The sequence below is a fragment of the Myxocyprinus asiaticus genome, chromosome 1 (assembly GCF_019703515.2).
Source record: "Myxocyprinus asiaticus isolate MX2 ecotype Aquarium Trade chromosome 1, UBuf_Myxa_2, whole genome shotgun sequence".
NCBI classification, from domain to species: Eukaryota; Metazoa; Chordata; class Actinopteri; order Cypriniformes; family Catostomidae; genus Myxocyprinus; species Myxocyprinus asiaticus.
The window spans coordinates 40,041,385-40,067,450 of NC_059344.1; the positions used below are offsets into that span (position 1 = coordinate 40,041,385).

Consider the following 26,066-nt stretch of genomic DNA (forward strand, 5'->3'; position numbering starts at 1 on the left):
TGTATTATGTAATGGAATATAGGGGAGTTAACATCTATTATGTCACTTGTGAAAGTAACGAGTTACTCACTACTTGAGTACTCTTTTAATTGGATACTTTCTTACTCTTACTCAAGTAATTATTTATGTTAGTACCTTTACGTCTACTTGAGTAATTATTTTTTTGAAGAAATTTTTACTTTTACTTGAGTACAGTTTTTGGCTACTCTCACCTCTGACAAGTTCAGGGGAAACATTCAACGGTGGAAAACCAGACTTTTAAATATTACATTTTATAAATGCAATGACTGGAATTGTTCGGTTGAAGGGGGCACCGAACTGTGAATCCTGAACAAAACAGTTTGGTGAATACATGTTTACACATTAGCTTCCACTCAGCTGACAACAATGAAAGTAGCTATAAGCTCGTTGTCACGGAGAGTAAAAGACGGACATTGTTTATTTTACTTTCCAGTATTGTGTCTCACCAACTAGGTAACAATGTAGCATGAAATCAACACTCAACGGACACATTCCACCACCGCACCGTTGTCTGTTGAGCTGCAAAAAGACGCTCTGATGTTTACCTTTCAATCTGCTACATTACTGACTGCACTGACTAACTATAGCTGGCTAACAGCAAACAGACATGAGTGACATGGTTGTCAGGGACAAGGTTAATGTTATATTAGTTATATTGAAAAGGGAAAATTACGGGGTTGTGTATTTCACAAACTAGTTAACAACTTACCGTGAAGACACCGTATAACTCCACACCACTTAACTCTGCACTGTCTGCAGAACCACGTCACCAGAACCACCTTGTCGGAGCGCGCTCTGCTGGACATACAACGTTATGACACCAACTCTGAATCACCCCAAGCATTGTTTTCTGCATTATATGTTCTGAAAAAAAGTTTTCATATCTGCACATATCGGAAAACACATACGCCGATACCGATATATCTGTGAAAGGCTAATATCGGCCGGGGATAAATCGGTCGGGCACTAGTATGGATGACATTTATGCTGACTGTCTGTGATTTTTGGAGCTTCAAAAGAGAAATCTCCATTTACTTGCATTTTAAGGACCTACTGAGCAAAGATATTTTTCTGTTTTTCTTCAAATGTGTTCTGGTGAAGAAAGAAAGTCATACACACCTGGGATATCATGAGGGTGAGTAAATAATGAGAGAATTTTTGGGTGAACTATCCCTTTAAGTGATGTTTTAAGAATCATCACATTACTACTGATTCATGGATGTGTACCTGGGTACACGAAATCTTATTGAGTGAGTGTGCCTTGTGTTCGATGATTCTCTTCAGGTGGTCCAGAGCACTGCAGCACTGTTGGACAGTTCCTGTGTAGACAGTAACAGAATGACAGTCAAGAATATAGATATGAACATAACACAGGAGGTCTTGATGAAGAGAATTTGTCTAGTCTCTCACCCAGAGACTTTTCCTCAAAGTGGGCCAGGGCCAGGCTCTCTACAAACACCACCAGCACTTTAAAAACAAACTGCTCCACCAAAGAGTTCTCCTCTCTGAGAGAAAATTAACATTTGTTTAAACATCAGATATACAACTTTTAAATTAACTCCAGACAGAAATCGTGCATTCATTCCAGACAGAATGACAAATTGAGCACATATTGCTGAAATGTTAAATGGCTTTATATTCTTGTGGATCTAACGGGTTCTTCAGCTCACCACACACAGACCTGAAAAGCCTGTACATGCTGTTGAAGGCCAGTGCCGCTCCGAGCCTCTTGAAGACATTGGGGTGCAAGGCCAGGCTGTAGATGCATTTGAAGAGGGATTTGATGTTGACTGGGCTCTTCTGCTGTTTGGGGTCGTCTGTTTAATTGACCATTTGACAAATTCCTGTATGCAGGTGCCACTAAAGTCTCTGAGCGTGCTGTCTAACAGATCCACAATTCCATCCATAATGGCACACATCTTTCCATAAAAATGTGCTCCATAATCACAGATGGCTGAGTACTGATGAATTATTATTGAGGACATTTACAGACCAGAATAGCCTCCAGCACTGCCACTGTGTCTTGGCTCTCAAACTTTCTGTTGTTGGTGAACCAGTGAATTAGTTGCATCACTAGAAGTTCAAAGAGCTGCCTTGTCACTTTGTGCAGCTCAATGTTCTCTGCCACAAGTGTGGCCACCTTTACAATGATGAAATAAAGAGTTCATAGACAAGAAAGATAACGTCATAATCAAATTTAACATCATAAAAAGCCTTGAACAATTAACAAATATCATGTACAAATAAGTAAACTTTGAAAAACATCAATAGAAAATACCTGTTTCAGGAAAGACTTCAGAGCTAAGTAACTACTCTTTTTCAACTCTCCATTTATATGTCCACAAAGTTTGGACATAACATCAAAGAGAACCATGCAATGATCCATAAGACAGCTGCCGAACTGGCTTGAATGCTTAAACACTTTGAGACCAGCTGAAAAGAGTAAAAAAAATAAAATAAAAAAAAAAAGACAAGGAGTCTTATGGATGTTTTCCATAACATCTGCAGCATGTTATGGAAAATACATTTAAAAATCAAATTCAAGTTCCTCACCAAAGATGACTGCTTATCGCTTCAATTCAGTCTAGAGACATAAGGAAAAAATAAAAACTTTAATAGGGTGCTCTGAACAGCTTTCATGATGACATGCTTTAGTTTTTTTCTATATTTTTTCAATATTCAATAAGTAAATTCCTACTCTTAATAAATCTTACCTGTGGACAGATAACCTTCAGTGCATATATATTTAAACTCAGTTTTTCACAATTCTTGACATTTAATCGTAGAAAACATGCCCTGTCTTAGGTCAGTTAGGATCACTACTTCATTTTAAGAATGTTAAATGTCAGAATAATAGTAGAGAGAATGATTATTTCACATTATATTTCTTTCATCACATTCCCAGAGGGACATAAGTTTACATACACTTTGTTAGTATTTGGTAGCATTGCCTTTAAATTGTTTAACTTGGGTCAAACCTTTTGGGTAGCCTTCCTCAAGCTTCTCACAAGTTGCTGGAATTTTGGCCCATTCCTCCAGACAAAACTAGTGTGACTGAGTCAGGTTTGTAGGCCTCCTTGTTCTGCCCACAAATTTGCTATCGGATTGAGGTCAGGGCTTTGTGATGGCCACTCCAATACCTTGACTTTGTTGTGCTTAAGCCATTTTGCCACAACTTTGGAGGTATGCTTGGGGTCATTGTCCATTTGGAAGACCCATTTGCGACCGAGCTTTAACTTGCTGGCTGATGTCTTGAGATGTTGCTTCAATATATCCATATAATTTTCCTTCCTCATGATGCCATCTATTTTGTGAAGTGCACCAGTCCCTCCTGCAGCAAAGCACCCCCACAACATGATGCTGCCACCCCCATGCTTCACGGTTGGGATGGTGTTCTTTGGCTTGCAAGACTCACCCTTTTTCCTCCAAACATAACGATGGTCATTATGGTCAAACAGTTCCATTTTTGTTTCATTAGACCAGAGGACATTTCTCCAAAAAGTAAGATCTTTGTCCCCATGTGCACTTGCAAACTGTAGTCTGGCTTTTCGTTTTACTGTGGATATAGATACTTGTCTGCCTGTTTACTCCAACATCTTCACAAGGTCCTTTGCCGTTGTTCTGGGATTGATTTGCACTTTTCGCATCAAACTACGTTCATCTCTAGGAGACAGAATGCGTCTCCTTCCTGAGTGGTATGATGGCTGTGTGGTCCCATGGTGTTTATACTTGCGTATTATTGTTTGTACAGATGAACGGGGTACCTTCAGGCATTTAGAAATTGCTCCCAAGGATGAACTGCACAGTTAACTTAGTGTATGTAAACTTATGTCCCATGGAATTGTGATATAGTCAATTAAAAGTGAAACAATCTGTCTGCAAACAATTGTTGGAAAAAATACTTGTGTCATGCACAAAGTAGATTTCATAAACAACTTGCCAAAACTATAGTTTGATAATATTAAATCTATGGAGTGGTTAAAAAAATGGGTTTCAATGACTTCAACCTAAGTGTATGTAAACTTCTGACTTCAACTGTATGTAGCTGGACTGATATTCCAAGTAAAAAAGGAATATGCTGAATATTTGATTTAGGGTACCTTAAGGTCAACAGCATAGTTCTTCTCCCATCCTCGGACAATGACGGACATTTTCTGGAGGAATGCCCCCAAAAAATTCAGAATCTTCACTCTTGCATTCTGCAACAATGGGCAAACAACTTGATCAGTAGCTTTATAAAAACTTTATAGACAGAGGGAGCAAATCTTTCTGACATCATACATAATCAATTGTTACAAATTACTTTTAAACACCTCTTACCATTTAATTAGAGAGGGACTTTTGGTGAAAGCAAAGCAATCCCTCATCCTTTGCAAAAAGCATGGATGTCTGAAAAACTGAAAGTTTGTTCAGTGTTGTGTAAATCAAGGATGAGCTCATGCATTTTTAATTATTATTTATTTTTATCTATAAGAAGCTTGTAAAGGAGAGTCCTGTCATTTTCAGCTAAAGAGTGAATTTGACTTTTGAGAGGATCTTGAGTTCGTTTTCATGCCCAAAACTTCTTGGGGGGGGGGTTCGTGCAACCTTAAAGCAAAGCAAGGGAATGTAATGGCAGAAGAGGTTGGATGTGTTGGATAAATATAAAAAGACTAGACTGTGAACTGCACATAATTATTGCTCAATGGGGCAGTTTTAACTGTTCATGAGGGAAAAAAACTGTTCCTGTGCCTGACGGTTCTGGTGCTCAGAGCTCTGAAGCATCAGCCAGAAGGCAACAGTTCAAAAAGGTAGTGGGCTGGGTGAGTGGTGTCCAGAGTGATTTTTTCAGACTTTTTCCTCACTCTGGAAGTGTATAGTTCTTGAAGGGAGGGCAGGGCGCAACCAATAATCCTCTCAGCAGTCCGAACTGTCCTTTGTAGTCTTCTGATATCTGATTTCGTAGCTGAACCAAACCAGACAGTTACTGAAGTGCAGAGGACAGACTCAATGACTGTGGAGTAGAACTGGATCAGCAGCGCCTGTGGCAGGTTGAACTTCCTCAACTGGCGAAAGAAGTACAACCTCTGCTGGGCCTTTTTTACAATGGAGTCAATGTGGGTCTCCCACTTCAGGTCCTGTGAGATGGTAGTGCCCAGGAATCTGAATGACTCCACTGCTGCCACAGTGCTGTTTAGAATGGTGAGGGGGGTCAGTGTTGGGGTGTTCCTCCTAAAGTCCACAATCATCTCCACCATTTTGAGCGTGTTCAGCTCAAGGTTGTTTTGACTAGACAGCCAGCTGTTCAACCCCCCTTCTGTATGCGACCCATCGTCATCTCGGTTGAGGCCGATGACAGTGGTGTCATCTGCAAACTTCAGGAGTGTTTGTATAGACGTGGGAACAGAGAGCTGGTGTAGTTTAGTCTGGAGTATAGCTGGGATGATAGTGTTGAAAGCCGAACTGAAGTCCACAAAAAGGATCCTTGCATATGTCCCTGGTCTGTCCAGATGTTGCAGGATATGATGCAATCCCATGTTGACTGCATCATCCACAAACCTGTTTGCTCGATAAGCAAATAGAAGGGGATCTAGAAAGGGTCCAGTGATGTCCTTCAGGTGGGCCAACACCAGTCTCTCAAATTACTTCATGACCACAGACGTCAGGACGACAGGTCTGTTGTCATTAAGTCCTGTGATTTTTGGTTTCTTTGGGATGGGGATGATAGTGGAATGTTTGAAGCAGCATGGGACTTCACACTGCTCCAGTGATCTATTGAAGATCTGTGTGATGATGAGGGCCAGCTGGTTAACACAGGATCTAAGACATGCAGGTGAAACGCCATCTGGGCCCTGTGCTTTCCTTATCCTTTGTTTTTGAAATACACGGCTCACATCATCTTCACAGATCTTAAGTGCAGGTTGAGTAGCAGGAGGGGGGAGGAGGGGGGTTGCAGGAGGTGTTGGTGTTTGTGTGAAGTGAAGGTCAGGGCAGGTGTGGGGTGTGAGATTGGGCCTTTCAAATCTACAGTAGAACACATTCAGGTCGTCAGCCAGTTGTTGGTTCCCTACAGGGTTGGGGGTAGGAGTCCTGTAATTCGTAAGTTGTTTCATGCCACTCCACACTGATGCAGGTTCGTTAGCTGAAAACTTGTTTTTCAGCTTCTCAGAGTATCTTCTTTTAGCCACTCTGATTTCCTTATTCAGTGTGTTCCAGGCCTGATTGTACAAGACTTTATCCCAAACTCTGTAAGCATCCTCTTTGGCCTGACGAAGCTGCCTGAGTTCCGCTGTAAACCATGGTTTGTCGTTGTTAAATGTTAAATACGTCCTAGTAGGAATGCACATATCCTCACAGAAACTGATATATGATGTAACAGTATCTGTGAGCTCGTCCAGGTCTGTGGCTGCAGCCTCAAAAACACTCCAATCCGTGCAGTCAAAACAGGCTTATAGTTCCAGCTCTGCTTCATTGGTCCATCTCTTTACAGTCCTTACTACAGGCTTAGCAGATTTTAATTTCTGTCTGTAGGTTGGAAGAAGATGAACCAGACAGTGATCAGATAGTCCCAAAGCTGCTCTAGGAACAGAGCGATATGCATCCTTTATTGTTGTGTAGCAGTGATCCAGTATATTTCTGTCCCTGGTTGGCCATGTAATGTGCTGTTTGTATTTGGGCAGTTCACGTGTGAGGTTTGCTTTGTTAAAATCCCCAAGACAATGTATGTCTTCTCCACAATTGCTGTGCTGTCACTGGATCCTGACGAATTCACATCCTTTGATAGCTATTAAGATATGTTTGAAATCTGCTTTTAAACTCAGCCTGGATAAAAAAAAAAAATAAAGAAATAAAAAATAAAAAACATTCTTAATGAGATTATTTACAACATATTGTCAATAAAAACGTATTAATTTTGTCAATAAAATCTTTAGCATCTTCACATCAAGACAATTTATATTTTCTATTGTTTTATTTTTATTTACACAGGCGTCTTTGAATCACTGGTTGACAGTGCCAGGTAGAGTATCATGACTAGTCAGCTTACCTTAAATAAAGGGATCGACTAATATAAAACAACCAATTAAGATAAATATAAAAATAAAGTGCTGGCAAACATGTGCACTGATCTCCAAAAATCTTAATCGGAAAACTGTGCTGCTCCAAGGCCGATTCCACCTGTCTGTGTACTTCCCAAATATTTTCTCAAACAAAAGAAGGAAACATATTTATCCAAAACAATTTCTATGGAGGGGTAGAAATATTAACAAAGAGAGATCTAATCATCTGATTACTGCACATATCATTAATTACATGAATCAATCCAAAAACAAATCTTACTGCCTGCAATGTTACACCTAGTGCTTTGATCTCTGAACAGAGATAGTATTTTGACAGAAATTGAATTCATGACAATACAGTATTCTTTAACTGAAATATGGCATTTGAATTTAGAACATAGCTCGTTAATACTCAAAAACTGACCATCAGAATTCAATAACTGAACAACTAATAATATATCAGACTCAATCAAACCACTGTCTAAAAAACAGAGATCTGTTTCGGTGTGTGATATACTTATTGTTCCAGATGTAAAAAGAGTGAGAAGAAAAATTGCGCACAACATTGCACAGGTCTTATTTTCACGATTCGCACATTCATTCACTTTCCAAAGCTAATAAACATATGAAAATGTGAGCAGCATTCCGTATTCCTAGTTGAAAAACTAAAGGGTGTGCAATACAGAAGGGTGGTCAGTGAACAATCTGACCTTGTTTGAGGTCAGTGGGTCACATGACCAAGGAGCTATTGAAATGAGAAACTTAAAAAAAGAAATTATGTAAAATATTGTGAGATGAAAATGGACAAACTAAAGGGTGTGAATACAGAAGGGTAGTCAATTGTCATTTTGAACCTTGTTTGAGGTCAGTAGGTCACATGACCAAGGAGCTATTGAAATGAGAAACTTAAAAAAATGTTTTATGTAAAATATTGTGAGATGAAAATGGACAAACCAAAGGGTGTGCAATACAGAATGGTATCAATGAACAATCTGACCCTTGTTTGAGGGTTGTAGGTCACATGACCAAGCAGCTATTGAAATTTTAAATTTTAAAAATTGTATGTAAAATGGCATGAGATGCAAATGGACAAATAAAAGCATGTGCAGTGTGTAGGCCCACTGAGTGTACATTATGAATCTTGTTTGAGGTGTGATAAAGTGTTTGTCTCTTCCATCATGTCAGCTAGAACCAGTTTTGAAAGTTTTAGGAGTAATGGGTAAAGAGCTATTGAAATGTGAAACAAATTGATTTGTCACTTTGTTGACAGTCCCTAACTGCTATTAAGGAAATAAGGATATATGGAAAACTACAGGTGAATATCCGTTGAATATCCAACCTGAAACTGTCTTTACCACAGTATAATTTTAAGAGTACTCGAAAGTATTTCTAAAAACATCTTTAAAAGCATTATATCCTGCTCTAGGTTTGATAAAAGATATTGAATATCAGTAAAGTGTTTATTATGCAGTATATGGTCAATTAATTTAATGTCACAAGAATATGTTTTGAGTCCATGTGAATGTTTATGTAACTGATTTGTGTGTATCTGAATAGATTAATGAAATGTTGAAACAAATACTTGAGTATTTACAATTAACTGACCAGTAACACCTCAGTTACTATTAAACTAAATAATAGTATGTGGATGTCTAAATAAAGAGTAATGTTCTAGAGAGCGCTGGAGGTCTTCTAAGTAAGGAAGTTGCATTGCAAAATTGATCTTGTAGCAGTTGGAGATTGAATCTAAAATGGTTGTGGAAGTTTAGGCTGACACAAAACTTCTTTGTTCTTTATTTTTTCTTTCTTTTACAAAAATCAATGCACAGTTGCAAATAAGTCTAGATAATGGAAGAGAAAATGAAGTGTGCATGTGCTGATAACAGATATATGAAGCATAACATTTTCTTAAAAGTTTTAAGGCTTTATATATTTACTGTGTTGACAAAATAGAAATTGCATTCTAAATGATAGAATTTGACCCTTGATTGTCTATAATTTCTATTTTTTGATGATGTCTGAATGAACAAATCTCATGAATAAAAACTTTGGCAAGGAAGGTATTTTTAATATTCAGATAAAATGATCTCATATGTTCCTGTTAAATAAAAGGAGAGTTATTATTTAATGATAAATAATTCAATGTAAACCAGATGACTTACTCTAAACTGGGGACAAGCTGATCCACTGGAGCACTTTATTTAGAAAAAAGTCAGTTCTAGACCTCAGCATCTGTTTTTAAACTGATGTCATTGTCAAACAGCTCACTGAATCAAATCCCAAACCAGCAAGAAATTGTATGGGTTTCTATCAGTCTGTCAGTAAAAAATGTTTTTGTTTACCAGTCACCAGACAGCTGTATTAAGTGTTTCTGTGGAAAAACTTTTTAAAATCTTTTAAAGATATTCAAGAGTTTTGTTTGAGGTGGTTCATTGCAAGTAAAGAGACATCCTTAACCCTTTAATGCACTTATAGTTCAAGTACCTCTGTTGCACTAAAAGGGTAGAATTGTTAAATCACACTTCAACAGACGCAAAGTGTACAAATGGATAATTGACTAATTTTAAAAACAGTTAATGCTCGAAATTTACATTAATATATATATATATATATATATATATATATATATATATATATATATATATATATATATATATATATGTACAGTATGTATTTGTTTGTGTGTGAATATGTATATGTGTGTGTGTGGGTAAGGTGTTGCTTGAACCACACACTTGAACCTGTGAGTACTTCTTAGGTATTTTTATAGCGCTGTTTATAATGCATGAAATTAATAGTTTGAACGTTGTCAGATCCAAATTCCTTTGTGGAGGATGTAATGAGTTTCAAGCCGAAAAGTTAAAATTGATGTAAATCAGTGTTCAAAGGGGTCAAATTGACCCATAAGTGCTTTCAAGTGTTAAATAACTTTCTGGTTTGTTTGAAGAGCTACTGTACAGTATGTCATGGATCAGGCTTTTGGAAAGGAAGACAGTTGTGACTCAAAGAGTGTTAAACATTGGCTGCTTTTTTATTATCTGTGGCATCAGATCATATTTATATATTTAAGTAATTTGTATAGTTGTGTAATTAATCTAATAATAAAATATCTTGAATTTTAATATAGACACAGGCAGTGTGATCTTCTATATTCAGTTGTTCTGGTTCATCTGTTCATCTTGGTTTTTCTTCTCTTTAAAAAGCTTCAAAGGAAAACAAAAAGAATGTAGACATTACATTTAACAAGAATATTTATTTTTAGAATGTTGGGGTAAGAATCTTTTTTTTTTTTTTTGCTAACAAATAAGCACATTACAATTACCTGACTTTCCTTTACTGTGTTGAAAGGCTCCTCCACAGCTGCTGTGTCATCACTGGATGACAAAATCACATTCTCTGATGGCTAGTAATGAGAACAGAGAAATCAAAGCTGCAGACCTGCATGGAAACTGTATGAAACTTCTGACAGAATTACTTTTAACTGAAAAGAAAGACATTCTAAATGATATAACAATTATAGATAAAGACATTTTAAATAATATTTATATAATATACAGTGGTGGCCAAAAATGTTGGCACCCTTGATAAAATCTGCATTGTTTATCCTTTTGATCTTTCATTCAAAAAATTTACCAAAATCTAACCTTTATTTGAAGTAAAACAATTGAAAGAGGGGAAATATCGCATTATTAAATACATATTTTTCTCCAAAACACATTTGCCACAATTATTGGCACCCCTAGAAACTCTTATGAGTAAAATATATCTGAAGTATATTCCCATTCATATTTTACATTTTTAGTGCACCTGGGAGACTAGGAACATTAAATTGTTCAGCCATGACTACCTGTTTCACAGGGGTATAAATATGAAGTAACACACAGGCCAAATTTCCTTAATCATCAATCACATTAGACTAAAGAACATAGTTCTGATGTGCAGCAAAAGTTTGTTGAGCTTCACAAAATGGGAAGTGGCTATAAGAAAATAGCCAAAGCATTGAAAATACCCATTTCCACCATCAGGGCAATAATGAACATGTTCCAATCAACTGAAGATGTTAAGAATTGGCCTGGAAAAGGACGTGTGTCTATATTGTCTCCACGCACGGTGAGGAGGATGGTTCAAGTGGCCAAAGAATCTCCAAGGATAACAGCTGGAGAATTGCAGAAATTAGCTGGGTCTTGGTGTCAGAAGGTCTCAAACATTAAAAAATAAATAAATATCAGACATCACCTACATCACCACAATTTGTTTGGGAGGGTTTCAAGAAAAAAAGCCTCTGCTCTCATCCAACAACAAATTCAAGCATCTTCAGTTTGCCAAACACTACTGGAACTTCAAATGTGACTGGGTTCTATGGTCAGATGAAACAACAAAAGAGCTTTTTGGAATCAAACACCAGAGATGGGTTTGGCACACACAGAGATGAAGTACCCAATGTGTTAAATGTGGTGCTGCATCTTGAATGTTGTGGGGCTGTTTTTCTTCCTGAGATCCTGGAGATCTTGTTCAGATACATGGCATCACAGACTCTATCAAATACCAACAGATAAAAAATAAAAACCTGACTGCCCCTGCCAGAAAGCTTAAAAATGGGCCCTGGTTGGATCTTCCAGCAGGACAATGATTCAAAACAAATATCAAAATCAACACAAAAATGGTTCACTGACCACAAAATCAAGGTTCTGCCATGGTCACCACAGTCCCTTGACCTGAACCCCATAGAAAACCTGTAGGGTGAACTGAAGAGGAGAGTCCACCAACATGGACCTCTGAATTTGAAGGATCTGGAGAGATTCTGCATGGAGGAATGGTCTCAGATCACTTGCCAGGTGTTCTCCAACCTCATTAGGCATTATAAGAGAAGATTCAGAGCTGTTATCTTTGCAAAGGGAGGTTTCAAAAAGTATTGAATAAAAGGGTGCCAATAATTATGGCCAGTGCGTTTTAGAGAAAAATCTGTATTTAATAATGAGTTTTTCCTCTGTTTTAATTGTTATACTTCAATAAACAATGCAGATTTTTTTTCAAAGCCTTCTTTGCGCATATTTACCAAGGGTGCCAATATTTTTGGCCACAATTGTATATATAATAATATAATTTTTATATATATAATATAATATATAGTATGGTATACTGTATATACAGTATATATATATATATATATATATATATATAAAATTCAGTATGAAAAATTCTAATAAAAACAAAAAGGAGTGATTTGTAAATTATATTCACCCTTTGCTATATTGAAAGCACTACAACTACACATTATATGATATTTTACCTTGTGAATTTCATTGGATTGTTTTTTTAACGTACAGTAATTTCAAATCAGATGATTGCAACACGCTCCAAAAAAGTTGGGACAGTCGAGTGTTTACCACTGTGAAACATCACCATTTCTTCTAATAACACTTATTAAGCATTTAGGCACTGAAGACACAAGTTTGTTGAGTTTAGAAAGTGAAATTGTCCCCCAATCATCCATTATGTAGGTCTTTAGCTACACAATAGTACGGGATCTTCGTTGTCGTATGGGGTGCTTCATAATGCGCCGCACATTCTCAACTGGAGATGGTCAGGACTGCAGGCAGGACAATCTAGCACCCACACTCTCTGCTTACACAGCCATGCACTTGTAATCTATGCAGTATGTGGTTTGAAGAAGGTGTCCTGCTGAAAATGCAGGGACATCCCTGGAAAAGATGGTGCTGGATGGCAGTATATGCTGCTCCAAAATTTGTACATATCTGTTTGCATTCATGGTGTTCTCACAGATGTGTGAGTTACCCATGACATGGGCACCTGACGCTGATAACAGCTTGGATGGCCCTTTTCCTCTTTGGCCCAGAGAACACAACGGCTGTGTTTTTCAAAAACATATCTATTCTAGATACATTGTTATAGCAGCAAATGTGGATGTAGCCGTAACAAATAAAAGGACATAGCATTATCAGATGGCTGAAGTGAGCATACAGAGCAGTTACTGTAACTCATCATACTCATCAGAAGTGAGCACAAGAGGACAGATTGGGCTCACATTATTCAAATATTTATTTCAATGGGCTAAATCAAAGACTATTGAAAATCTGATAAGAATATTCACATGGCATAACTTAGGACTCAGAAAAGAATCATAATATTTAAATTGTATAATATTTCAGACATAAGGAGACAACGAATTAACGTTTATGACCCCTAAAGGCTGATAAAATATTTTATCATAATTTTTTTTTTTTTAAATATTATACATGTCTGTGGCAACTACATATGCTCACCATCTGATCTTCAGCAAGAATTTGGTCCCCAAAATCCTAGAAAGACAAATACTATTTAATTTAATGATAAATCTGTGTGAGCTTTGAACAACTGTCATATACTGTACAGAGCCTTTTGATTTCTGACTATATACAGTACATGCACATCTGTTCCATTTTGAATTGTCTTGCAGAGATTTTTATGTAAATATATATATATATATATATATATATATATATATATATATATATATATATAGTATAAACTGTCTGTAAAAATTTACATTTTAGGCCACCTCGAGAATTTCTTTGATCCTATTTTAGTCTAACCAAATATACTTGTATTTGGATAAGTGAAGTTAAATAACTTGTTCTGTACATACAGTATTGCTAAACAGACTGTCATCTTACCCACAAATAAGTCTTCTCTCCCAATAATCCTTGCACATACAGGCAGATGAAAATCAAGAGAATTTTGGTTGCTTTCAGCTTCATTGTGAAATGATACAAATATGTAAAGTAAATCAAGTATACAGTATGTATGGCTAATGACTAGAGAGAACAGTAGAGGTATCTGCTTCTGTTGTAATGGAGGAAGTTGCATAGCAATATTGAACCTGTAGTCTTGTTGGGCAAGAGTAAGGTTTTTTGTTTTTTTTTAACTACCGTGGTAGTAAAGTGTGCAAGTAAATACGTTAAAGCAACTTTTCTTAACAAAAGCATAAAAGGAGTTGAATCATTCTAGATAGCCTTTTTTCCATCTTGGGAACTTCACGCTTAATTTTAAAATTCAAATAAAATTATTTAACATATATATGTATCTAGGTAATAAACAAAGTGAGAATATTACTCAGGTAAATTATTCTATTTAAACAAACTTCATCCTATGAAAATGAGCCACTGGACCAATTCTTCTGTAGAAGCGACTTTTGAATTCATAGATGTTGTTTCGAAGACAATGTAGCGTGTGTGTGTGAGAGGAAGTAAATAGAGGATAATGCTTCTCTTCCTGTGTCTACATCAAACACTTCACTTCTTTTTCACATGATAACAAACTAATGAATGTATTTTGAATTTAGAGGGTGAAAGACTAGAGAACTATATTTGCAAAGGAGACGCAGATGTGAAATAGACAGACAGGAGACAAAGATTTTGTACGTGCACACAGATTTCACAAACATCTAAGGAAATTTTCTGCAAATTTGTCCTTAAAGAACAGCTAGAAAGACACAGGGTTGGGAGGGTTACTTTTGAAATGTATTCCACTACAGATTACAGAATACATGCTGTAAAATGTAATTTGTAACATATTCTGTTAGATTACTCAAGGTCAGTAATGTATTCTAAATACTTTGGATTACTTCTTCAGCACTGGTAGATTTTTTCACTTGTTTTGACTATAATAACTCTGCCAGTACAGTAAGACAAAATACACATGTTAAAAATACATTCTCTGAAAAACCTAAATATCTTATGCAGTGTTGTTTCTCAAACAAGATAAATCAAACTGATATTGTTTTAAGGATTTTTAGATATTTTTACAGGAAAACAATACAACAATTATTATCAAGAATACAATTTTAGCCTTAATATCAAAGATCTTACTAGAAAAAAAGAAATTATGATCCAACATGAATTTTCTTGATAAAAAAATATGATCGTGCCTGGTAACATGTACATGTAAAATGGCTAAAAATAGCATTTTAGTTTAGCGTAAAGCTGACAATTTACACTTATTTCTATTTCTTGTGCTCCAAACTTACTTCAAACTTACTTCTCTGTCTGCTCGTATGAATGTAACACATCATAAGAAAGTGTTTCACTGCTGTTCAAATGCACTTTGGATCGCATCATTTTTATGTATAAATGTTTTCCATCTGAAAGGACTAAATTTTAAATGAAATAAATGACAATAAAATGCAAAGTAACCTCTTCAGTAATCAAAATACTTTTTGAATGTAATTATTCTAATTACCAATGATTTAAATTGTAACTGTAGTGGAATACAAACTGTAGTTTTAAATATGTAATCCCATTACATGTATTCTGTTACTGCCCAACCCTGGAAAGACACACGCACACACACCACGTGAAACCTGCATGACATCACATTTTGTAAAAACGGATAACACTTACTAAATGTTCTTCATTGTGAAACATGAACAAACGTGTGCATTTGCACACAACATAGGCTGCTTTAAGAAACTTAAAGAAAATATTTATTGCAACATTGCTTTCTGTTATCTTGTTAAGCTACAATTTGATGTTGTTTGCAGATAAGAGCAAGGCTAACTGAGTTGTGCCGTAGGTAGGCTATATCATATTTAATTCACATCTGGCTAAAGAAACTGCTCCTTGTTTCTCAAAGTCATGGCATTTTTTGAACATTTGGTGAAATGTAGGTAGAAAAACAGGATTTAGCTGTTAAACAGACAAAACAAAACATATTATAAAGACCATGCTTCATCTCATAAAATGTCCTATATTGATATCCACTCCACTAATTCATGAATCCTAGTCATTACAATGGCCTCATCTTAAAAAAACTCCTTTAGCCAATGGCAAATTAACCAGTTAAGTTGACTCTTAAATATGTGATTACTTGAATATGCCTTTCCCTTGATATACAGTAGATATATCTATGAGCAAACGGGTTTGTGGTCTCAGTGTAATGAAGCCATTTAACAGGTATGTGGAAAGTAAAATGACCTCACTGTCTCAAAGCCATTTAAACACCTATAACACAACAGAAACAGGAAAAGCTCTGTTAGTTACTATGTCTACCCTATCGGCAACTCCAGAATTCTCTACCCCAGTGAAACAGTTATACTATATACACTACCGGTCAAAAGTTTTGAAACACTTACTCATTCTTTATTATAATTTTTTTTTCACATTTTAGAATAATAGTAAAGTCATTAAAACTATGGAATAACATAAATGGAACTATGGGAATTATGTTGTGACTAAACAAAATCCAAAATAAATCAAAACTATGTTATATTTTAGCATCTTCAAAGCAGTCACCCTTTGCCTAGAATTTGCAAACATGTACTCTTGACATTTTCTCAACCAACTTCTTGTGGTATCACCCTGGGATGCTTTTTAAACAGTACTGAAGGAGTTCCCATCTATGTTGGGCACTTATTGGCTGCTTTTCTTAATTATTTGGTCCAAGTCATCCATTTCAAAAATGTTCTTTTATTTTATTTTTTTATTAAATTTTAGATTTATAATCTATTATATATAATAAATTAATATGGTGGCACAATTATATTTTTGTCTATAAAACTAATTTCAAACATTTAAGCATACACCTTCAGATCAAAATATTTTTAAGATCATGAGAAACATTTCGGTCAAGTGTTTCAAAACTTTTGACCAGTAGAGTATAAGAAATTAATTAGCAATTAACACTTTTTTCCCAAACTGTTTAAGTGTATTGATTTTTAGGTAAACTCATGCTCTAGTGGAATGGCCATTAAAAGCAAATAGTGCTTGTTAATTGTTTTTTGTGCAGGTGGGTGACTTTGCTAGTGCCATATTTGTGTCAAAAAGTTGGGACATTCAAAATTTACATATGATTTAGGGCCATTTATATTTCTAAATCAATTTGCAATTTATTTTATGCATTATTGATTCCACTTTCGCAGAGAGCAGCAATGCCGAGCAGTAAATGTGTTTTTGTGTTGTTGTTCAGCGGCGGAAACTAAACAGGATCATTCTGACGTTTGAGACAGTTTTGCATATAATGGTAATTTTTGCCATGTAGTTTATGCCTGAATGATACAGAAACTTGCTTTAAGTATGTAAAGGAGTGATGCTCTTCAAGCAGCCTTTGTTTTCCCAGGTGAAGTCCTGTACACATGGATGCATCATTCACAGAGCATGGTGTCACTGAGTTGCTAATTTGGACTGTCAGATTAATGCATTGAACAATTTTGACATGAATACTCAAACGTTAAAGGATATGTATGACATTTGCTTTCTGAAAATTTACCCTAGCTAAGTTCTCTACAAACCATTGGGCTGTTCTGCATCATTATTTGTGTACTTCAAAGAACTTAATTGAATCTATTTATTCCAATAAACCTTGATTGCCTTAATAATATTAAATAAAATAGACATGCTGATGCCATGAAATTTGCGTCTGAGAGGCGGATTAAGAATTTCTTATGAGATATTAGGCCAAATCATGTTTTTCTGTTTGCCCTTGGGAAAGTTGCCAACAATTTCAGATGACAGTACAATGGAATGCAATCCAGATCAGCAATCGTGATTCTGGGCTTCATTGTCCAATTGAAAATTCCTTCAATAATGCACATCTGGGAAATGAGGGAGGGTAATCAAACCATGACGGAAATCTTAAAAGACAGTCTGTCCAGTTCATAGATTTTTAAATATCATGAGTCTGTTTGTCAATTTTTGATTTCAAGTGCTCCTTGTAAGCCAAAATGTCTCCGTTCCATTTGGTGATGGTCTGCTTCTCACACACCCAAATTTCCTGAGCCACCTAAAATGAGAAGCAAAACCCATTCATTCCACATTCCAGATCACAGAGATCTGTCAAATATAAAAATAAACTGCACTTTAGATACAAATAATCTAAGTTCTAACCCATTTATTGGGCCTGTGCATACCTGCTGAATAAGTCTGAAGTCGTGGCTAACTAGCATCATTCCACCCTCAAACTCATTGATGGCCTCAGCCAGAGCATCAATTGTCTCAATGTCCAAGTGATTCGTTGGTTCATCCAGAAACAGCATGTGAGGATTCTGCCATGCGAGCCAGGCAAAACACACCCGACACTTCTGACCATCAGACAAGTTCCTGATGGGACTGACCTGTAAAACAGAAACAACAGTTATGATTTTTGAAACAGAAAAAATGAGTGAAAGAATAATACATTTTATACAGTTTCATTTTTCAGGCTGCATTGTCTGGCTTTCAAAATAAACCTGCACATTAAACACACCCACACAAATACCTGCTGCTTGCCTGTCAGGCCATAACGTCCAATGATCTTCCTCATCTCCTCTTTTTCTTTGATCTCAGGGAAGCACTTCATCATGTACTCCAGAGGAGACAGGTCAAGCTCTAGCTGCTCAGTCAGATGCTGCAGATAAAACAATGCAAGAACATTTACAAGTAATGGCAATAACCACATATTAACCATGTATGATTTTTATGTAAATAAATTATATTGACTATAACTTTTATATAGATCTCAGCAATGTAACATTTTACATAATAGTGAGAATAATAGTGCAAGTAATATGTAATATATTAATAATGAAAATAATGCTATAGTTAATAATAATTTCTACTAAGTCTGTACCTGGTGATATCTGCCAATCTTAACATGTGAGTGCTTTCTTATCATTCCGTCTGTGGGGAGAAGCTATGAGGGAGAAAAACACAAGCCAAACAATTTAAATGTCTTTAAATATGATTTACTAAGAACGTCAATGTCAAAGGTAACTGTGAAATCATGCCATTATTGGTTTAATAATCAAAATCCTAACTGACCTCTCCCATCAGCAGCTTGAGAAGTGTGGACTTTCCTGCCCCATTGGGACCCACAAGTGCGACTCGTGTGTCCAAGTCAATGCCAAACTCCAAGTTTTTGTAAATATAATGCTGTAAATATGAAACAAGGTATTGCTTAACTTGAATAACTTTTCTAATAATGTAATAATTCCATAAAATTGTTACAGTTATTATATGGAAATATTATAATTATATTATTAATTATAATGAATTATAAATAATTATTCAAATGCTATATAGTAATTTGAACAACTTTACTCTGAGCAGTCTAGAGGTGCTATTGGTCAGAGGCGAGAGCAAACAGTAAATAACTGCATTTTCATATTTACAAATGCATATGGCAACATATGAATGTAAAAAAACCACAACCCAAAGCAGACATTACTGTGTAAATGCTGGCAATTAAAAAAATAAACCAGGGGGGTGCCTGGGTAGCTCAGCGAGTAAATATGCTGACTACCACCCCTGGAGTCACGAGTTCGAATCCAGAGCATGCTGAGTGACTCCAGCCAGGTCTCCTAAGCAGCCAAATTTGCCCGGTTGCTAGGGAGGGTAGAGTCACATGGGGTAACCTCCTCATGGTCGCTATAATGTGTGGTTCTCGCTCTCGGTGGGGCACGTTGTGAGCTGTGTGTGGATCCCGTTTAGAATAGCGTGAAGCCTCCACACGCGCTATGTCTCAACAAGCCACGTGATAAGATGCGCGGATTGACATCTCAGACACAGAGGCAACTGAGATTCATCCTCCGCCACCCGGCTTGAGGCAAGTCACTACACCACCACGAGGACTTGGGAATTGGGCATTCCAAATTGGGAAGAAAAGGGGAGAAAAAATTATTTAAAAAAAATAGACACTGTTCTGAAAAGTTGCAGACTCACTGTGTCAATGGAGTATTGGAAGCTGACATTCTGCACCATGATTACAGGAGGGGGAATCTTCCCACAAGGAGGAAAATAAAACGACAAAGTCTGAAGGACAAAAGTGTGGTTAAAACTGTTATACTGAATGCTCTGATAAAGGTCTGACAAACGTTTTAATCTTAAATAGCAAAATCAGGGCAACCTAAGGCTTAAGCTGTGCTCATAGACATGAGTCAAAATCACCACAGGTAGTGTAAGGGAGTGCTGTTACTGTTTTGCAAATGTCTGCAGTCGAAAAGCTAGCAACGTCCTGTTGAAGAAATTACAGACAACCAAAAAAAATCTCTTAGCCTGATGCTACATTAATGAAGTTTTTCAATTGTTTTTATTGTTATTTACTTAAGTGACCTAAAATAAGATCTGAACAATCTATGTTTCTGTGTACAATATTTTCAAACTGATCAAAGTAGGTTACTTGCTGTAGCATTTTTGCTGTGTTCGTGGCATTGGTCAACTGGTCAAAGTGAATTAGCATTTCTAAACTGAAGCTTTATGCTGATAACAGATCTTGAGCAATAGAAAGTAACATGCAGACGTTAAATACACTAAAACAATATACATTCATATTAGCCAACTACCTCTAACTAGACAGAGGGTGTGTTAATTTGTGTTTGCGCAACAAACCTTGTCATTCACCACACGGGCTGTTAGGCCAGATGCCACCATTTTTTGCAGCGTTTTTTCTTTGCTCTGAGCCTGGCGAGCTAGTTTGGCTGAGCCATGACCAAAACGGGCGATATAATTCTATACATAGAGAAAGAGGGAATGTTTTTAAATTGTTTTTACAATGGCATTCTTACAGCGAATATAAGGCAAAGAGATCAAAGCAATAAAAATTAGACGAGACAGAAGCAATGCAAGAACAAGAGAAATGTAAAAACAACAGGATAATAGAATGTCTTTGTTGAAACACTACAAACTACACAAAGTGATGACCATGAGACAGACTGCAGTTTAAACAGAACCACAAGGCTGTGCTGTTTCACCTTCATGTGAGATATCTGGTCCTGTTCCCAGTTGTACCGCTTCATCTGGTTCTCCTCCAGCTCCTCCCTGGTCTTTACATACTGGTCATAGTTACCCTAAAATAAGCCATGCATTACATCCAGTGCAAACAGCAAAATGCATTACTTTCTCTTTGCTCACATACCTTTGTTTATTTTCATATATGTGATGAATGTGCTTTCCTTTTACTAATAAACAAGACTCAGGTGCAGCACAGGTTCATAATTAGCAACAGTAATAAAAGCATCACATTTCAGCCCTTTTAAAGGTTGACAAGTATGTACTAAGAGCGATAGCACAGAAAAGGGGACAATAAAGTTTAAGAAAGAGCTTTGTAGTAAAGGCACTTGAGTAACAGCACAATTAGAATTATTGTCTGTAGCCAGATATAGGTTTGGTTCCCAGAGCATGCCATTTTCCCTCATTTAATAAACATCCAACCTCCAAAACATTTATGGAGCTCAATTCTTTGAGTTGGATTCAAAGCATATTTTCAAATAAGATGCTACACTACACATTCTAATCCACGCAACAAAAGTTCCAACCTGCAAATTGTAGGCAAAACATTTGTTAATATCCTGCTACAGCACTCACAGTGTAATACTTGAGTTTCCTCTGGTGGAGGTGAATGATGTTGGTGCACACACCATTGAGGAAGTCTTGAGAATGTGAGATGAGCACAAGGATACGCTTGAAGCTGAAAAGATTAAACATCATTAAAAATGGTTTAACATAATATTCCTTTTCAAAATAGTTCAAAAATGTCCCTAATTTTTTCATCTCAATTCTTAAGCAATTAGAACAACCTCTCTTACATGAATCCTTTCTGCACTAGACAGTACAGTAGTTTAGTTTAGCACTAGATAAAACCTCATCAACAGTGAAAGCACTCACGACTTAAGCTCCTCTTCCAGCCACACACAGGCATCCAGATCCAAGTGGTTAGTAGGTTCATCTAACAATAACATGAAGGGCTTAATGAAAAGGGCCCTGAAAGCAAGAGAGAAAATATAGGATGATCTGTGTATGTAATAAATAGGTCAACTATAGATCTTAGTGAAAAGCAAATCCAGCAACACCCGTGGAATGGAGTAATATAAGGAATAAAACCTGGTAAACTATAGATCTTAAAAGAGATTTGATTTATTTGGCCCATTCATCCATTGTCCTCTTCTTTAAGTGAATTGTGAGGATGACCAATCAAATCCAAGCTTTGTTTAAAAATATGTCATTGTTTCACACTAAGATAAACTACAATATTTTGCTGCTTTTTTTATTTTTTATTTTTTTTTTTTTACAGAACTCTGCTCAGTTCAATATTTTAATACCCACCGATGTTAAAAGTACCGGCATATGTCTGCGCGTGCTCTATAGAGCGCTCGTGGTGAATGCAGCTGTGCACATGAACAGTCAAACGCGCTTCTTGTTTAAAAAAAAAATCTGTGTTATTAATGTAAACACAAACATCAATGCACTACGAGAGTGTAAGCACACGGAAAAATAATCTGTGCAGTCAAACTCTGACTGCATTGAATCAGTTTTAATGCATATCTAATAATCAGTTTAAAACGTTTGTCATTAATGTAAGTAGTTTTAATTTGAATTAGATAACTTTTTTAATGTTTTAATATTACAATTTTTGTAAGTTGTAATTGCTGCTGTTAATGAAAATTCCTAAAGCACTATTTACTATATTTTATGGCTCTTGGATAACTTTAAAAGCTTATTTACTTAAGAAACACTTTGTTTCATAAGGCTACATTGTTTTATATTTATTATTTTACATTTGTTAATATAAATATTAAACTATATTAATATTTTGAATGTTTTCAACAGCATATTTGTTTATTGGTTTATTTTTCAGTGGTTGGAGAGCCGTGGGGGAAAAACACACTTATAGGTGTGCCGGCGATTTAAAAAGTTTAGGAACCACTGCTATCCACTATATTATATTACTATAATTACTTTATTTTCTAAATAAAAAAAATCATATACGGATGACATTTTAATGACCATCACACCTGGCAAGGGACACACGCATCCTCCAGCCTCCACTGAAATCTTTCAGCTTTTTTTGCTGCATGGCAGGGTTGAAACCAAGTCCATAGAGGATTCGTGAGGCTCGAACTTCAGCTTTGTCTGCGTCCAACTCCTCCAAACGCTCATAGATCTCCATCAGTTTCTCACACTCTGCTACGGTGATGAGAAGTGAGCAGAGAAGAGGGGCCATGTCACACAGGATTATCGCTGTGCTATTTGTTATAAATTTAAATCAAACTTACAGTAACAGTGTTTTATGGTATAAGCAAAAAATGTATAACCATTGGTAAAAGTTGGAATACCAGGTTTTTTAACCTGTAAGTGTACAGTATGGTGCAGTGTGAATGAATTAATAAAGCATGTGTGACTCACAGTCCTCATGAGCCAATCTCTCAGCTTCCTTCTCCAGTTTTATCCTCTCTTCATCAACCTCCATGACACAATGCAGCGCTGTCTTCTCACTGGGGGCCATTTCACGTGTCAGGTGATAGATGTCAATGTGTTCTGGGATGGGAACTTCTCGGTGACCAATAGCAGACAGGAGCATAGACTTGCCTACAAAAAGTGGTCAAAAGTTTTCTCATTTATGGAGGTGTTTAACCTATTGTCTGTGCATTATTTTTATTATGTTTTCCCACAACACTTGTCACCTTCAGTTAATAGTAAATGTAAATGCTATGCTAGCATTAGATTCCTCAGATCTGGTGACAATCATATTACCTTTTAGAACCCTGTATTTCACAGGTGTATGTATTAATCTTACTTAAACTTGGGAAGTGTTTGAAGCATCAGCCCCAAGGTCACCTATCTTACATACCTGTGCCATTGAGGCCAATGAGACCGTAACGTCGGCCGGAGTTGAGCTCTAGGCTGGTGTCGCTCAGTAACTCTTGGCCATGAAAGGTGAGCGACAGACTGCTGATGTGAACATCAGTGCTGTTGGGATGGGAGGCCAAGACGCCCGTCACTGCCCGAGACTCCATCTTCCGCAGCTCAAACTCATCCAGCTCCTTGGCTAGAGCGACAACATCTAAGAGAAGAAAATACAAAGCAGAAGAGAGAGAGAGAGAGAGAGAGAGAGAGAGAGAGAGAGAGAGAGAGAGAGAGAGAGAGAGGATGTGAAAAAAAGATTATAAAAGCCATCTTTTAAAGGTAAATATAATTTGTCATATGGAGTAATTTATTGCACTTTTCATAATAAATAACTTCACGTCACTATTATTGTACATTAAATCATGTACAAGTATTAAGTAAAATGTCAAGAAAATTATACACTGTAGCTGTTTGTGAGTCAATGTGTTTGTATGTGTATGACTTTTACACATAAAGAGTGTGTTAAGAGTCTAAGGTTGGTGTGTGAACTTATAAAATCTTAGAAGTGCACTAACTGGATGAATAATCACTTGTCTAAAAGCCTCACTCTCTCAGCTAACTTTAGCACAGCAGAAACTGTTATACTGAACAGGTTAAGAGAAATCTCACACTCCATCCTCATAGAGTTTAGTGTATTTTTTGAAAAACTTTCTTAACTACAGTTACTATGACATCATCAATTCTTGTGAGTTGCAAACAAATGAAACACACCGCCATTTGCCTCCCCATTAGACATCACACCATTCACTTGGCCATCCGGATGCTCTCCTTCTCCATTCGCCTCTTCATGTTTTTTCACACGCTGTCGAGCTTTGGCTGCCTCCTTCTTCTTTGCAGCTTTCTTCTTGGCAAGTTCTGAGGGCATGGCTACAGAACACAGCAACTTGGGATGTTTAAAAAGCATCAACGTGGTTAAAAATAGTAATAACCTTGTAACATAATATTTTCAAACCCATGTGCAGCACTATTTATGTAGCCTTACATAAATGATACTAATAGAGAACTGGCCATCATCATGCCTCTATAAACAGGTAAATGCTTTACGTGGACCTAAATCGACTAGATTAAAGGAATAGTTCACCCAAAAATAAAAATTCTCTCATCGTTTACTCACTCTCCTGCCATCCCAGATGTGTATGACTTTCTTTCTTCTGCTGAACACAAATGAAGATTTTTATAAGAATATTTCAGCTCTGTAGGTCCATATTATGCAAGTGAATGGTGGCCAGAACTTTGAAGCTCCAAAAATCACATAAAGGCAGCATAAAAACAATCCATAAGACTACAGTTGTTAAATCCATGTCTTCAGAAGTGATATGGTAAGTGTGGGTGAAAAACAGATCAATATTTAAGTCATTTTTTACTATAAATCTTCACTTTCACTTTCACATTATTCTATTGCTTCTGGTGATTCACATTCTTTGTGCATATTGCCACCTACTGATTTTATAGTAATAATAAAGGACTTAAATATTCTGCTTCTGAAGACATGGATTTAACCACTTAAATTATATGGATTACTTTTCTGCTGCCTTATGTGCTTTTTTGAGCTTCAAACTTTTTGGTGCGATTCACTTGCATCGTATGGACCAACAGAGCTGAAATGTTCTTCTAAGAACCTTCGTTTGTGTTCAGCAGTAGAAAGAAAGTCATACACATCTGGGACGGCATGAGGGTGAGTAATGAGAGAATTTTCATTTTTGGGTGAACTATCCCTTTAAAAGCAATGATCCTTTGGCAATGAAAAGTATCTTGGGAGATTAAGTCATTCTTCATTCATCCTAAATCAGTGGCTACTGAGGCAAGGCATGCCACTTTAATAATACGCTTAAATAAAGAGTGTTACTTCTGTTTGTCACTTTCAAGATTCAGATTATCAGCAAAATAAAGTACAAAAATCCTTCAAATAAAACAACAACAGCGTTTCACCTGTTCGTCTGGTTGTACATTGTGCTAAATAAACAAATACTATACTGTACTGTAAACTCTGAAAACCCCTCTATGCTCATAAACTGTAGCAATTATGTAACAATTATTGCTGTTTGTTATTAGCAGCTAGAACCGCATTTTGAATGCAATATGACAGGCTGATATGATCTTATACTGTAGCAGTACTGAAGTACTGAAGACAATGAATGCATAGTAAACCAGCGGCGGCACACAGTACATGTGCATATAAATGTTTTTTCACTGCAGTTGAACTTCAGCATGTCACACTGTTTTTCATGAGCTGCTATTCCCTAAAACAAGCTAAGCTAGCTACCAAAAGCACAACGTGTACCCACAACGCTCTTCATAAACACATGACACCATCTCAGCTTCACACAATGTCAACTAATAAACACCATCACATTGT

At 36.4% G+C, this 26,066-nt stretch overlaps 1 protein-coding gene across 6 annotated transcripts in view; it reads right to left on the reverse strand.

Annotated features, from left to right (window-relative positions):
* Positions 1–26,066, reverse strand: part of abcf2b (ATP-binding cassette, sub-family F (GCN20), member 2b) — a 306,662-nt gene that overhangs the window by 280,082 nt on the left and 514 nt on the right. For 2 of the 6 annotated variants that reach the window (XM_051703651.1, XM_051703659.1), the window contains exons 2-18: positions 24,422–24,577; positions 23,655–23,867; positions 23,210–23,392; positions 22,819–22,990; positions 21,692–21,787; positions 21,392–21,494; positions 20,779–20,874; positions 20,417–20,536; positions 19,751–19,840; positions 18,851–18,961; positions 18,660–18,722; positions 18,309–18,437; positions 17,962–18,165; positions 13,733–17,834; positions 13,343–13,378; positions 10,381–10,461; positions 10,066–10,261 (exon numbers count right to left, since the gene is read on the reverse strand). In XM_051703651.1, the coding sequence (XP_051559611.1) occupies positions 17,718–17,834; positions 17,962–18,165; positions 18,309–18,437; positions 18,660–18,722; positions 18,851–18,961; positions 19,751–19,840; positions 20,417–20,536; positions 20,779–20,874; positions 21,392–21,494; positions 21,692–21,787; positions 22,819–22,990; positions 23,210–23,392; positions 23,655–23,867; positions 24,422–24,575 (1,851 nt within the window). In that variant the 5' untranslated portion in view covers positions 24,576–24,577 and the 3' untranslated portion in view covers positions 10,066–10,261; positions 10,381–10,461; positions 13,343–13,378; positions 13,733–17,717. Of the gene's footprint in view, positions 1–10,065; positions 10,262–10,380; positions 10,462–13,342; positions 13,394–13,732; positions 17,835–17,961; positions 18,166–18,308; positions 18,438–18,659; positions 18,723–18,850; positions 18,962–19,750; positions 19,841–20,416; positions 20,537–20,778; positions 20,875–21,391; positions 21,495–21,691; positions 21,788–22,818; positions 22,991–23,209; positions 23,393–23,654; positions 23,868–24,421; positions 24,578–26,066 lie in introns of those variants that run through there. The other 4 variants (XM_051703667.1, XM_051703695.1, XM_051703675.1 and 1 more) reach the window with 4 other exon arrangements.